Here is a 16,102-nt window from a genome sequence, read left to right as displayed (position 1 = left end):
CACATTTAATGGTTGTATTGTACACAAAAAACATTCAATATTATAGTAATAAACCAAGAATGGCCGAATTAAAATGCTTTGAAATTGTTTCATTCAAGGTATGCAACGATATTTATATTGTATTAAGACAAACTAATTAATCAGGAAGAAAATGCATATTTTACTGCAATTTTGAAACTAAACCCTACAATAGTATAAGTTCTATGTTGCTCCAGGAACTTGATTGTTGGACTATGAAAATTACAGTTTAAATTCTAAAATATTGGCTTCTTAATTTATAGGTCAATCCTGTCAATTGGAGAAATAGCTTAATTATCAGATATAAAATAAAGTGATTGTTAGAAAACATATAAACACTTCTGATGACACAATAATTTTGAATTTTCAAAGTTGCTTTTATTTTTGACAGGCTAACATGGATTATGAGTTACCTCCCCTTTGACCACAAAATGGTTGTCAATATTCATTCAGTAAGCAAAATCATTTTCAAGCTATAAAACTTTTCTTTGAAAATGTAAACCTGTTACAAACAATGGCTAGAATATGTTACATTATACTATATTTGATCACACAATCCAAATTGGGTTCAAATAGATTTTGTGGAAATGGAAAATTTAGTAATATGTATATATTGAACTATGCATTTCTTTGTTGAAAAGACATCTTTCAATGATTTTTTTTGTAAATGTGTGGGTTCATAGTCAACAAACACTTCTCATGCCAGGACAGAAATTTAAACTAGAATGGGCATTTAGGGGGCTGTCAAGCCACCTTGGTTGAAGATCAATCTTAGATATCTCTAATTTTTTTGTTCACATAGAGGTGCCAGGGTGTTCTCACGCAGAACTTCAGCTTCCTATACCTTAAAAACAGACTTCCTGATGGTCTTAACACCCTATTGTTTGTTGGTTGTACACATTGTAGATGAATCTCTTTGATAGGAAGTGTACATGGATAAAACTGTACCCTCACTCCCCTGGCAGATCTCTTTGGGTGCTCTAAATAAAACAGTTATCTACCAGCGTATACAGGGCTAGAAATTTGATTATTTGTACAATGCCACAGTGTAATATAACATGTAATAAATGTTCTCTAAAAAACAATTTTTGCTAAATATATACATGAATAACTAAATCCCAACACAAAGATTGTATGCAAGGTTTTCAATAAGTTTTGAAGTAACTGATTGAAGTTGAAATGTAGCAGATCAAGCCATGGGTCTAGGGGGCTGGTCAGGTCGAGGGCAAAGCCCCGTTGAAGGTCAGGGGGCAATCAGAATGTCTCTATTGTTATCCTTCAATGACCACCGGAACATCTCTCTTGTTATCTTTGAAAAGAAACGATACATTCTGACTTTAAATAGACATACAATCAGTGACCTGAATTCATGTGAACTATATTTAGCCAAAGGTAAACACTTGACTTTTCATCCTTGTTTATCGTGACCGCAACTTTGCAATTTTCTGTCAATGTTGAGAAATAATTGTGTGATTTAAATATGCGCAACAGTCTTTAGAGAGAAAAGAGGGGTCATTTGTTTACAAATGCACGACGTAGTTATGCAAAATTAATCATTAAGATTTCTAACAAACTGGATTATTAAATCAATAAAACTCCTTTAAAAGTAAATGAATTTTAAGCATAAGGTAATGAAAATAAAAAACTATAACTAAAAAAAAAAATTAAATTTCTTTGAGATTTTTTTTTCTTTCTTTAATTTCATACATAAAAAAATTGTCATTTGAAAGATGAATTTAGGTGCCAGGAGATTGCAAGAATGCAGGATTTTGCTCTATTTATGCCAGAGCTTCTGGTGGCCTTGAATGGCCCCAGACCCCCTGCTGTAAGGCACCAAGCTTACAGCTTGATGGGCGCCCGGCTTTGCCGAACGCATGTTACACCCGCCTATGATTTTAATTGAGCCTTCTACTTTATTTTCAAGGGAAAGCCCTGCAAATATAATAATATCAATCTGATTTATTTGATTCAATTAAAACATGTTGTTATCATTTTCATTTTGTTCATCATCATCATTGTCATCATCTCCATCATCAATGTCAAAGTCTAGATACATTTTTTTGATTGCAGCCTGCACTTCAAACCTTACCTCCTCTCTGTCACTTAAACTTGAAAGAGCAACAGGCTCTGTCTGTACTGAAATGTCTTGTTCTTCAGTAATATTTGGAATAGGATTTTGTTGTTTTATCATTCTACAATTTTGTTTAACTGCAAGTTTCCTCCTGTTTTTAGTTCCTATCCATGTTTCCACTGCTTTTGGTATAACATTGGATTTTTTGAGACTGTCCGTATCAGGACCATTTATACAAACATGCATACAGGCTTGGAGCATTTATAAGATAATCAATTTCTAAGTCTCTACAATTTTTTCTTTTGTTTCAAAAAAGAAGGGCCATGGGACAGGTATACATATGATTTATGGTAAAAGTAAAGAGTCTGCTTTTAAAAGGCTTTTTCACTTAAAACCAAGAAAATGAAAATCACTTAATGAAAATAATGTGATGTCTGCTTTTACGAGACAAGACATTGCTCTTTTTTTCATTTCATGGTACATGTAGGACGACGATCATGCACTTCATGAACATTACAAGGGAGGGTGTGTCAATTATTTTAATGCAAATGTCATAGAACAAACCTTTTTTTGCTTTGTTGTTAATCGAAAAAAATCTGAAATTCTTTTCATTTTCACTTTTTCTTTATTGACTGGTTACAAAATCTCGTTATTACTATAAATGCATACTTTTCCTGGTTTCAGTACAAAATCTTATAGTACTTTGCAGCTAACTCAACAACCAGCATATATTTTATTGGAATTCAATTTTATTAACCAATCAGAAATGCCGTTATATATCTTTTTAGATTGTCCTAGATAGTGACCAACGATCTAAAACTAAAAGTACGATTTATATTTTTTCGACATCAGAAAAACAACCGATGGGGATTTGATTATAAACGACCATTTTAATCGGCAATCGGTTCTTAATTAATGAATACGCTGTGTATGTATAGGGGATCTAATTGATGAAGGCTGTACATTGAATAATAGTTGTTTGCATCCTTGCTTATGTCTTCTACATGTATATATATTGCAATACATGTATTATAATTCTTAACCTCATGAGGTCCGGGAACACAGTTATTGTCCCTTGACCTTGGTTGTCCAAAAATATAGTCCCTAGTGTGGACAGTGTGTGGCTTGCCAATTTTTTTATACCCCTTCCAAATGTATTTCATCATGATCTGTCTGAAATTGCATATTGTTATTTAGGTCAAATTTTTATGTCCCATTTTGGACATTATATTTCCCGGTCTCTATGTCCGTCCGTCTGTCTGTCTATCCTGCTTCAAATTAAAGTTTTAGGTCGAGGTAATATATATATTCCTTTCTAAATAGTGTGTCACACATCATTTATTTTTGTAAATTTTTCCTCATCAGTCATTGAAATATTTGTAAACTACTGATCGGACTGGACCAGCTATGACCGAAATCCGGATTCTTAAGATACTGATTACAGACGAATGAATGCTTAGCTGACAGGAATATTGGTCTCAAGGGAAAAATTACGCATTCTTAGATTAACATACTTTGTAGCACCAGGAGCAAACAAGCTAAAAGTTCCTTAACCTCCATTGGAGCTGATGGATACACTAATATTAATCTTACTAGACGTTTTATGTCATGGCCTAATACAGGTATTTATTCAGTGCGTCCGCATATTTTACTTTTCAATTATGCCCTGTATATTTCTGATAAGTTTTCTGGTTGAAAACCTGACGCTAAAGCGTCAGTCAGTTATACAAAATTGGTCCACATCTCTGGTCTTAAATCTGTTAGAATACTTTGGGTGGTAGCTCTCAAGCTAGTAGCTAATTCTAAAGCTTTCTGTATGTCAGACCATTTATTAATTGCTGCAATTAATTCAAACTGAACTAAATAGTCATCCCAATTAGTCATATGGTCGTTTATAATCAAATCCCATCATTAAGTGCTGTTTTCTTTTTGTAACAGTTTGTATTTTGTAAGTTTTTATCATATCATAATGATATAAACTTAGTCATAATCATAATCGTGCTCAAAATTTGGTTTATTGCTAATGCCAAAAAATTTTAAATTCGGCCTAAATTAAAATATTGTTTTGTTTGCCCTTTTACGACCCTATGTTTTAAAACAGGGTAGGTAGGTAGGTAAAATATTTTCTTTTTCTTTCCCAAAAACAAACTTAGCTGGGTACATTTTTTGTCATTGGTAGGCAGGTAGGTTTAATATTATTTTTATAGATTCAAAATCTGCATGATGTCATTTTTGTCTGTATTGCTTTTGTTTAAGTATGCGTTTGCTAATAAGTTTCAGGGACTATTAGTATAAAGTCTCGGGAAGTTTTGAAAAAAAAATATCATGTAGAATGTGAAATAATTCATATGCACTACTATTTTGTTTTCAAATATCAAAATATAGGGCTGTGCGGCATATTTTAAACATTTATATGCCTGGAACTTTTAAGAGTTTTAACTTACACTAATATTCATTACTGCATACCTTGTACGCTTACCTCGACCTAAAGGATAACTTTGTCCTGGTAAAATATGTCCGTGCAGACATACATTAGGCCAAAAAAAATATATGTATGTTTCCTGGTTCCCGACCAACCCTGACTCAAAGCCCCCCGACCCTAGATCTTTTTTTCAATTCCGGAAAAAAATCATTTCCGGTCCGGAAAAATTTGTTTCCGGTCCGATGCAGATCCGTATTTTACTATACCCAAACAATCAAAATGGCTGCTCCCAGCAAAAATGTGCTACAATTAAGGTACATCATAACAAACGGACAAATATGGCTGTATTTGCATGCCAAAAATTACTCGGAGTACAGACTTACCTGTGAACGTGGAAAAGTTTTAATGCCTGGCATCCACTAGATATAATAAAGTTAAATGCATTTTGAGTTTCAGAAAGATAAAATCTCTTTTGGATTTTGATGGGCATTTTTTTCCCTTCATGCAGAAGGTGTGAAAATTAACTAAGTTGTGGTACAACTTTGAGATGCACCCTCAGGTAAAAAACCGGTTTATATTGTTTTGATTGTCCTTAATTGACATGGACAAGAGGTATCTTCACAACTATAGGTGAGTTAAAGAGTTTATCTGAGTCAGCTGTGAGTGGACAGTATCAAAGTAATTCAGGTGTTTGTTTATTTTTGCACCTTCTGCAGAAATGAAAAAAAATGCCCATCAAAAACCAAGAAAGATTTTATCTTTCTTAAACACAAAATGCATTGAACTTTTATATATCTAGTGGATGCTAGGCATTAAAACTTTCCAAACAGCACAGGTAAGTCTGTACAGAGTAGTTTTTGAGGTGAAAATACGGCCATATTTGTCCATTTGTTATGATGAACCTTAAGGTTTAAAAAATGTTGGCACTGGGAGGATTATTCAATTAAAGCTTCTTTAAAGAGATTAAATGATTTTAGGGTACAGGACCCTAACCAAATATGACATTTAACCATCTGCAAATCTGACAGGGAGTGCAAAAATAATAATAATAAAAAAAAAAAAAAACCCCCGACCTACCGACCCTGATTTTTTTGCCTTGGCAGCAGGAAACAGACATATATTTTTTTTTGGCCTTTCTAGTAGAAAAAGTCCCTATAGAGTTTAAATGTTCGTGTGTGCATGGGTTTCCAATAAAAATGATACAAGACTTGAAACTCAGTTGTCCATATTTTACATCGCATTTATAAATGATCTGTATGGAAAAACTTGGTGTTTTTACTGCCAAATATTCTCCACTTTACAGAACTTTGGTTCATGTCAGATATAAATAATATATCAATGCTGGTCGAAGGCATAGTTCAACATAATTGTCCTGATCTACGGATCATCAAAGGCCATTCCTACATAGGATACAACGTCCATTTACAAAATATTTTGTACTTGCGTTGATAATTTTGTATTGGAAGAAGTTTTTTTGAATGAACCCTACTCTTCAAGTATAAAGACAGAGTCATGTTCATCATATCATAATTTCAAAGCTTTCATCATAGATTTCAAACAAATGCTTTCAAACTTTAAATGCAAGTGTTCATGTCAAACGCTCACATGATACCAAACAGACTAGACCTTATACGGGAAAGATAAAACCCGAGGATTTGGGTAGAAAAGTTTTGAAACGGGAAATACAAATATAAGATTTTTTGTAGGAAAGGAAAAATAAAATAAAATATAATCTTGCTGGTAAATACAAATAAAAGATTTTCAGGCGAAACAAATTTATAGGGTCGGTCGGTATGGGGCAAATAAACAATATTTTAATTTAAGCCTTACTGGTCATTTCATCAGTACAGTGTTCATGGTCGGTCCCGTTAACCCAACTCTGAATCGTCCGCAGGACATCAAAGGTAATGCTTGGAGTAAGCCCCCGTCCAATGTCCTAGGTAAATCTCCTGAATCTCATCTAGGTTCACAAGACATTGCGCCTCGTCTTGTATTCCCCGAGTCTTTCTTAGCAGAACCCTCTGCTTTCTGACTCCAAAACCCATACCAAGACCTGGCAGCATGGTTATAAAGAGTGCTTTACTCTTCACGAAGATTCTGTTTTACTGGCCGTGTCGCATCTGGAAACAATCGTTGCCCTATGTGAAATTTCCTTATTTTTCACTTGGTCAATGGTCACTTTCGTTGAAGGTGATAGACCTCCTGACAATGGCCTTTTGTCAGTCTGATGTATACCATCCTTTTCGTATCTATCCGTATTCTCTTGTGAGGGCCATTGATTTTGGTTCACTCTTATGCTTATCTCTCTGGTCGGCATCAGATCATGGAATGTTTCACAGGACCGAGGTCGGGGGAGTACTGGTCTACCCTGGGCAGTTAACCTAGGTGTTTCAAATTTATTTTCCGTGCTATCCATTTTACTTATATATTTATTTATGCCATATCTAGAAAATATTACACTTATTGTAAGAATATAAAAATGTAGGTACATCCAACAGCTGCCACCACAGTAATGAAAACCGAGCGGTCAGGCATTATTGTTAAACTATTAATGAGTAACCCTTAGTGTGTTGCTATAAAAATGTGTTTTGTTAGAATGTTTGAGTATATATGAATTAAAAGGTATAACTGGTGACCCTTCTTTGGTAGTATGGTACTCTGTTATCATGGTACTTTGTGGTGTTCTGGTAGATCTAAGGTTGGTTCTGTATAGGTTTTGTAAGAATAACAGACTCATTAAATAAAAATCAACTTGTATTAACTTTAAGATGCATCAAATATCAACAATACCCACAAATATTAAATAACTTCACAGTATCATAACCTTATTAGATAAATATAGTATTAACTTCCTAGCGTGAATTGAAGAAAATGGATAGTGGAAAAATATACCCAGAAAGTTAAATAGCTTTAGTTTTTAATCGGCAAATGGCAATTCAAATTCAACTGTCAAAAGATTAAGTTCTCTTGAGAAGTCATTCTCTAAATGCAACTTGTTAAGGAATTAACAAGCCCAAGTTAAACGGAAGTAGTCTGGTTACTACTTAGTCTGGTAAATGGTATCTTTACGTGTATATTAAAATTGCTTGGAATTAACTTTTGTTAATTACTTGCCCACGGTAAAGTAGTACTGAAGTCTTATCCAAATTCTCCGCCGTATTTATACTTAAGTAAACCAATCTACCGATTTGGTTTACTGTTTACCGTTTACCATTTCAGAAAATACCTAAATTACTGCCATTTCAGAAAATACCTAAATTACCAAAACCGGAAATGGTGACTGCCAAAGTAAGTAAGGACGTCATTATATTGTACGTCATTTGAAGTAAACAATTAACAGGTGTTCTGATTGTAAAAACATAGGCAAGAATATTAAAAAAAAGATTTGGTCGTATATTGGTATCACGTCGTCGTCGTCCAAAGACGGATTGTTTCCGGATAATAACTTTGGAATAATTAAAAAGAAATCAATAAAATTTTAACACAATGTTTATAGCCACAAAAGGAAGCTTGGGATTGATTTTGGGGGTTATGGTCCCAAAGGTTTGGGAATTAGGGGGCCAAAGGGGCCAAAAATAGCATTTATCTAGTTTCAGGACAAAAAGTTGTGTATTAGTATTTCAAATGCTCTGAAATTGTACCACAATGTTTAATACCATCAGTAGAAGGTTGGGATTTATTTTTAGGGGTTATTAGGCAAACAGTATAGGAAAAAGGGGCATAAAACAATCATTTTCTAGTTTCAAGACAATAACTTGTGTGTAACTTTATGGATCTCTCTGACATTGCACCACAAGTTTCCATATAATACAGGGAAGGCTGGGATTCAGTTTGGGGTTAATTTTCCTGAATATGTAGGAATAAGGTGCCAAAAATTGGCCAAAAAGAAGCATTTTTCTAGTTTACAGACAATAACTTGTGTTTAAGTGTCTCTATAAATTTTTACAAGAAGGTGTCAATACCACTAAAGGAAGGTTGGGATTAATTTTGGGGATTATGGTTAAGCAAGTAGTGGCCAAAAAGGGGCCCAAAATGAGCATTTTTGCAGTTTTCTAACAATAACTTGTGTTCAAGTGTATGAATCTCTCTGAAATTATTCCATTAGTTTCCATACCATGAAGGGATGGTTAGTATTGACTTTGGGGGTTATGGCTCAAAATGTTTTGAAATTAGGGGGGAAAAGTAGGAAAAATAAGGTTTTTCTGGTCAATGGACAATTAAGACAATATGAAGCAGTGTAAGGGAGGTAATTTAAAAGCATTTTACATACAATGTATCAGGTATGTTCAGATATACCACCCTTACACTTCTTGTAAATTATGTATAAAGGAATGTCAGGTTTTTGACTCATTGCAAAAAAGGGGGGTGGTAATAGTTTTCCCAATTATTTTTTTTCCAAATTTCTCAAATTCCAAATTATTGCACAATATTGTGCAATAGATTTGTAAGATTTTGACATTTGTTTTGTGTCAGAAACTCATATTATGTCAAAAATTTGATCATAATCCAAATTCAGAGTCCATACTTGCCCCAATTGGTCAGGGTTCCACATCTGCGGTTGTATAAAGCTGCGCCCTGTGGAGCACCTGGTTGTAAATTATTGTAGAATTAGGTGTTGAATGCAGGTCTTTGATACTAAGCATTGATTTAGAGCTTGACCTATTAATATATATACTATTGATGAAGATCATATGTTGCCCTTTATATATGTATATTTTTTCCCGCTTTCGTCTCATCGACATATACCATGCATCTCCTTTTACCCAGTAAAATACATTGTATAAAAATGTATAACAATTATTTATATGAACATGTATCAAAAGTGTGACAAATATCTTAATGCCTGAGCAATATTGGATATAGAAAAAAACTACAATTAAAATATAGGTTTTATTATAGGTTGTGTTAAAGAAATACTGTTTAAAAAGAATATTGATCTTTGGTATGCTCTAATATCTAAATATTTTATTTTTTAAGATGATGAATCTTCCGACTTTTCTGAATATTTTATTTTTTAAGAAGATGCATAACATTTCAGATTTTTCTGAATTCAAAATAAAGCAATCACATTTATCAAAACTTTATTACTTTATTACCGGTTGAGAATTTTGTAAGTATTATCCTTTCCCATAATAATATAACCTAAAGGCTATCCTTCTAACTGATGATGAATTTATGAGTTTGCTTCAAACCAGTTTAATATATACAAAAAAAAACTAGTGTAGATAAATTGGAATTTGATTTTTTTGGCAGTTCTGTCAGCATTACTAAATGAAAATAGAAAGGAAAAGATATCTTAAGTTTTATGAAATCAATGAAAAAATGCTAATAATTGTCTTAATTGTAATAAGTTGCTATACATTGTGGAAACTCAATTCAGCTTTAATATTTAACTTATATATACATGTACATGTGTATCACTATGACACGGTTTCATTGTTGAGCAAGATATTGCTATGTATATATTTATCCTTTATTGATTGATTTTCTGTTCTTTCAGCAGCGCAGTGTTAGATTTTAAGTGAGATAAATCAGTCAGAAGATTTTTGATCCAAATGATTTAAAAATAAAAATGATACCTCTTGTTTTCAGAAAACCTTTGAATGTGTGTGCTTAGTGTTAAATAGTAATTTGCAGAATTCAAAATTTATATATTTTTTTTTGCATTTTTTTTCAAAAATATTGGATTTTTGTTACTAGGAAGTGAATTTTCATGCTGATTATTGCTCCCATGCTGGGGCAGAAGGGAGTTGTAAAAATTATTTTACACATGGTACATTTCCTTTTAGTTTATTGGATCCTTATGGTTGAATGTCATATGGTTTATTGGGTTAAAACTCAGTTTGAAATTGTGTTCTAAATTGATACAAAGATGCCATGTTTATGGTGACCATTTCCTGTTTAGTGTAATTGGGATCCAGTTTGATTTTATTCAGTATTATGCTACATAAGAAAGTGCAGAGCTTGCATATTATATATATATGTCAATGTGTTTGGGTATTATTTTATTTTACATTGTTTTGTAAGTAGTTATATATAGCTTAATAAATTTTCAGGTCTGTGGTTTATAAACATTGTATGGATAAAATCTAGATTTGAGTACTTTATTTCTGTACTTTATATTTATAACTAGTGTCAAATCTATAAGACTTCAATAATCATGATAATAATAGATTCTTTAAAAAAATGAGTTTTGAATAAATAAAATAATTCTTTAAAATTTATAAGTTTTTGATTATAGAAAAGAATTTGAAGCAAATGAATAATGTTTGTTTTAAGTTCTATTTTCATTGATCACATATTTCACTAATTAGTCCCCTCTATAGTATACATGCTATACATTAATTGATAACTTGTATACAGTATAATCTATAGTTACAATACTGTATTGTACATTTATAATCACTTCACTAGATCAGAGATCTTTACATGGTTACAACTTTGTAAGCTTTATATTAAAATACAATATAACTTTCAATAATTGTCGTGATTTCTAAATGGCATTATAAACAAAAAGTCTGTTTAATATATATATATTCTATATAGAGTTTTGATTTATAAATAGAAATATTAAGTTGAAGTGCAAGTACTTGATTTTCCAGATAATATAAATAAGGAAAACCAGTTTCTCCAATACTCAGTTATCAACTTGTGTTTACATTGCAGATAAAGAAGTCAACATGAGGGGGGATATGGTTTTGACACTTGTAAAATTTATTTGGTTGTCCAGGAATTGGAATTCAACAATGGCCTGAATGTTGTTTTGTTTTGTCCAAGCTTTCACTTTATGATTGTTGGGTTGTATTACTTATATCACTTTTGCATCATAAGTCTTCAAATTTCTTTAATTCGGTGCAAAACTGTGGAAATAGTCTCATTTTAAGATCTTGTTATAATTTTGATATGAGCTTTACTATAAAAGGATATTTTGGGAACAGTAGTCCTTCATTAACATTGGTTAACAGGTAGCAAGGTTTGATCTGAATCATTTAACCAAGGATTTAACAAAAGGTTAAATTTGAATGCAGGATAAAAAAAAAAACACCTGACTAACCCAGAGTAAGATTTAAACCAAGGGTTACAATATTTAATCCTGGATTAGAATTTGACTAATAGATGAACAACTGGGTCCTGACAGTATAGCAATCCCTTTTATATGCACACATGTATTCAGAACTTATTTATTTTGGATTCGATCTCTCTCTAAATGCTGTGGATTCATTGTTATTTTTGTGATTTTTTTTAATAAAAGTGAACTTAAATTTTACAACAAAATAAACTTTTTGTACTTGCTTGTAATGTACAAAAAATGATGTATGCAAACTTTGGCAGAGCCATGAAATTCAATTACCTTCAAATTACAATTAACTTATATCCATGAAATTGGTACAGGGGTACAGGGTCCCCCCCCCCTTTTCCACAAAAAAAAAGTGAATTGTACATGTAGCTCATGCATCAAACAAGGTCTAAGAATTATGATTATCATACAGATCCACTTTTGAAGTTTATGATCATTGTCAGACTTAATGGAATTTGAATATTTTTAACATGATCCTTGCTGAAAAGAAACTTGTTAATTTGATAGTTACAATTTTGTGTACATGAACAAGTACAGATATCAAATTGATCCAGAATGATGTAACTATTGGCATACACTGAATTCCAAATGGTGAGGAAGTGCCTCAACAGGATTGTGTTAATTTTTATGAATAACAGTACATATTTGATCAACCTTTATAAGTATTGTAAAAAATGTTTAGAATATATTAGTTTATTCTTCACTCCTGTCTATTACTTCACAAGTCTGAGTTATGGTGGAGAGTATTGTAATATAATAAATTTCCATTATTTTTCAGATGTGACCATGTAAAAAGTAGAAACCATGAATGGTGAAGTACCAAGTGTTCCAATAACAACACTTGCGGGGATCAGTAGTTTAACAGATTGTGAGTTTTTATTGTGTTCATTTTAATTTATTGTATATATAATATAGTTAACAAAGGGGTGTCAATATAAGAAAATTGTTTATTCCAAAAAAAATTCTGGTTCCATCAGAAATTTTATCCATAGGGGATCTGCCCCTTGAATGTTGTCATTAATTAGGGCCTCACATAATGGCAGGTTGCCCTGATTGGCCTATAGTGATCAGTCTGTCTGTAACAAAGTGTGTCCGCTTGAGAACTGTCATAATTTTTTACTTTATACTTGACATTATGTATATAAACCAACATGAGAGGGTGTGTCATAGTGTTCAGACAACTTCCTATGTCAAAGTTCAAGGTCAAAAACTTGGGTTTCAGTTGACAACCCCATGTCCCATGGTTAAGATTGTGACTGCCCTATATCTTGAGAACGGTTATGGTTTCAAAGTTTATACTCGACATGTAGATTAACCAACATCAGAGGGTGTGTCATAATGTATGTACAACTTCTAGGTCAAAGTTCAAGGTCAAACACTTTGGTTTCAGTTACCACATGTTCTATGGTAAAGATCCATTTTTTTTACCACATGTTACATGTATTTACATCAGAGCTCACAGAGATGGGAGATCTCAATGATATCTCTTTGTTGAATATCTTTGTAATTTGGGATTCCAATCCTTAAACCCCTAATGAAGTTATTGTCTGGCATATATATGTCCATTGTCCTTGTTCCTGAGCCATAAAAATATTTCATGGCAAAATCATAACCCACTTATATATTCCTCAGTTATCACATACTTATTTAATTTTGGATGTAACACATCTTCTGGTTGGCTAACATGGTTTTGTTTATCAGTTCATAGACATAATTTTGTCATGTGACCGTGACGTCATCAACATTTTTTTGTGGTTTACTCTGGTTTAAAAATGGAATTTAGAATTAAACAATAAAAAGTAATGTTTTTCTGTCTTTTCGAAATAACATTAAAAAAAATAACCCGCTACACTGTGAAAGAACTTAATAAGTTAGGTAAATTTTTGTTTAATATTGAAAAAATTCGTAATATGTAGTTGTATTAATTATTTATCATATGATTTTATTTTCATTCTCCGCCATACATGTATTGTTGTGTATAATTATTGTATTTATATTTCACTGATGCATTCAAAAAAAATATTGTGAAATTGTATATTCTATAAGCTGTAAAGCTTCTGAATAAAGTATTATTATTATTATTATTATTAGTGTGCACCACATTTGTGATGTTATTTCTTCATAAACAGAAAAAATATTACAGTCATTCCTTAATAAAAAAAAATTTACATCATTTTCATGGTTCATTTGTCAGTCTTATGTTTTCTTGGTTACGTTTGTTGCTTAGATACTATATGCAATAGGTCAACTATATTTAAAGCTTGTAATGATTGTAAGGTGTACATATCTATCTGGCAGGGATCCATCTGACCTTTACCTCAATTCCATGGTTTATTGACCAATTTTCCTGGTTAAATTTGTTTCTTACATACTATGTGCAATCAGTCAAATATATTTAAAGCTTATTTGGTTTAAATGGAATGATTGTAAGGTGTACATGTATTTTGGTTTATCTGACCTTGACCTCATTTTCTTGGATAATTTTAAGTTTATGTGCTAGTTGTAGTAGAGCTTTACATTGAGGACTATCAAGATAAAATCATTGGTCAGGAAGGAAGGAGATACATTTCAGCTTGTGCACTCTTGTTTAGGTTTGTTCTGTTTCCCAGATTCTATAATTAATAGATTAGTTGTATTTGATGTTTTGAATATGTTGAGTGATGGTAAGGTCTATGGGTCTTTCTAGCAGGTTTCATCTGACCTCGACCTTTTTTCAGGTTTATTGGACAATTTTAAGTTTTTGTGGTTTGTTTTATTTCTTGACTGCTCTAAGCATGGTAAGCAGTAGGACCTCTATATTTGATGTATGTAATGAATGGTTGGTGTACTTTTCTGTCTGACAGGTTGCATCTGACCTTACTAAACCTCATTTTCATGATTTTTTGTTCAATTTTCAATTTTCATGATTTTTTGTTCAATTTTCAATTTTCATGGTTTTTTTTAGCAAATTCTATAAGCAATAGGTCAACTACAATTGTATATTTGGGGCAACATCTGATATTGTAGACTGAAGAATATTTTGTTCCTTTGCCAGATGTGGTGAGCTCAGAATTTAGAATTCTGATCAATTTTAAAAATGCAATAGCAAGTTTCTGAAAAAAATGGGTTTTAAGACAGGCTAAATTTTGCTGTAATAAATACAAAGGCTAAATGTTGCTGTAATAAATGCAAAGGCTAAATGTTACTGTAATAAATGCAAAGGTTTAATAAATGTGGAATCTGGTTAACACTGTCACACATTTATTGACATTGGATATAGATTCATGTGAGTGGTATCTTAGATTTCTAGGTTTTTTCTTCTCAATATCTTGTCTATCCATTATTTCATCCCATATCAGGTTAAAGTTTTGGTGTAAAAACGTTTTTCATGAACATGTGTTCACATCATCTTGAAACCTGGTACACTCAGGTAGTACATAATTGTATCATTAACAATACACATTCTTTGTTTTACAGTATTGCCAGAATTACCTCTACCAACTCCCATTCCATCTACAGTAAATAACAGAAGCCTTCTACATAACTCTAAAGTTGTTGAAGGAGCCAAAAGATTGTTGCAGTCCAAAGATGATTTCCTAGCAAAACATGTCTGTCGAACTCTGTGCCAGACCACGACTGATGAAATGTAAGACAAAAATTATTTATATTTTTCTTGAAATAATTCTTCTTTTTTTGCCTTGTACTGTTTTCAGATTTGTGATTTAAGGTGGTACCTAACACTTTCATTAAAATTAATTTGGCTTGTTTAATTTTGATAAAATTTTGACAAAGTATTTACTGTGACCCTTTAACAAAAATATAAAAATTTCAAAAATTTTGAACCAACCGTTTTGTCAGAAAAATTACACTGGTTATATAGCAGTTTGACAAACACTAATTTTGATCATTGAGAAGATTAAGATTCCCTTCACAACACAATGTTATTAAAACATTTAGCTGATTTTATAGAGTTATCTCCCTGTAGTGTTAGGTACCACCTTAATATACACGAATAACTCATTATTTCACTTGACTGACATTGAAAAGCTTCAAGAGCATTTTACAACCTTTATATCCAAGTTAAAGACAAGTAAATCGTATGAAGTGAGGTAAAAAATAATGACATTTCGCATTCTGTAGGTTATGAAAGGTATAGGCATATATTGTTCTATAACAACTCGAGGTTCTAGTCCCTTATCAAATATTTTGTGCCATTTTTCTGACATCTCCAATTCTTTACTATTCAGCCTAGTGACAGATTCCGCAACACTTCCCTGTGCTGGTGGTACAACTGCAATGAAAATGTATTATGAAATATTGGTGGCCTTCAGCTGTTGTCTGCTCTATGGTCGGGTTGTTGTCGCTTTGACACATTCCTAATTTCCATTCTCAATTTAATTTGACTACAATTTGATGTTGATCATAAAATGAATGTTTAAATCTCTATAACGTAAAATTTTTCTGTATTGGAACTAACAGGATTAAGTCAAATAAGGTGTATGACAACTTAAAGTAGATAAAAAATTGCTACAAA

General features: G+C 32.1%; 1 protein-coding gene across 3 annotated transcripts in view; it reads left to right on the top strand.

Annotated features, from left to right (window-relative positions):
- The window catches only part of LOC143051936 (nipped-B-like protein), a 64,807-nt gene that overhangs the window by 342 nt on the left and 48,363 nt on the right, over positions 1 to 16,102 (top strand). For all 3 annotated transcript variants that reach the window (XM_076224932.1, XM_076224927.1, XM_076224921.1), the window contains exons 2-3: positions 12,368 to 12,457; positions 15,046 to 15,214. In XM_076224932.1, the coding sequence (XP_076081047.1) occupies positions 12,394 to 12,457; positions 15,046 to 15,214 (233 nt within the window). In that variant the 5' untranslated portion in view covers positions 12,368 to 12,393. The remainder of the gene's footprint in view (positions 1 to 12,367; positions 12,458 to 15,045; positions 15,215 to 16,102) is intronic.

Source organism: Mytilus galloprovincialis, chromosome 1 (genome assembly GCF_965363235.1).
Source record: "Mytilus galloprovincialis chromosome 1, xbMytGall1.hap1.1, whole genome shotgun sequence".
Classification (NCBI taxonomy): Eukaryota; Metazoa; Mollusca; class Bivalvia; order Mytilida; family Mytilidae; genus Mytilus; species Mytilus galloprovincialis.
Note: the sequence above shows the minus strand (reverse complement) of the source record. Positions and strands in the feature narration are given on the sequence as shown.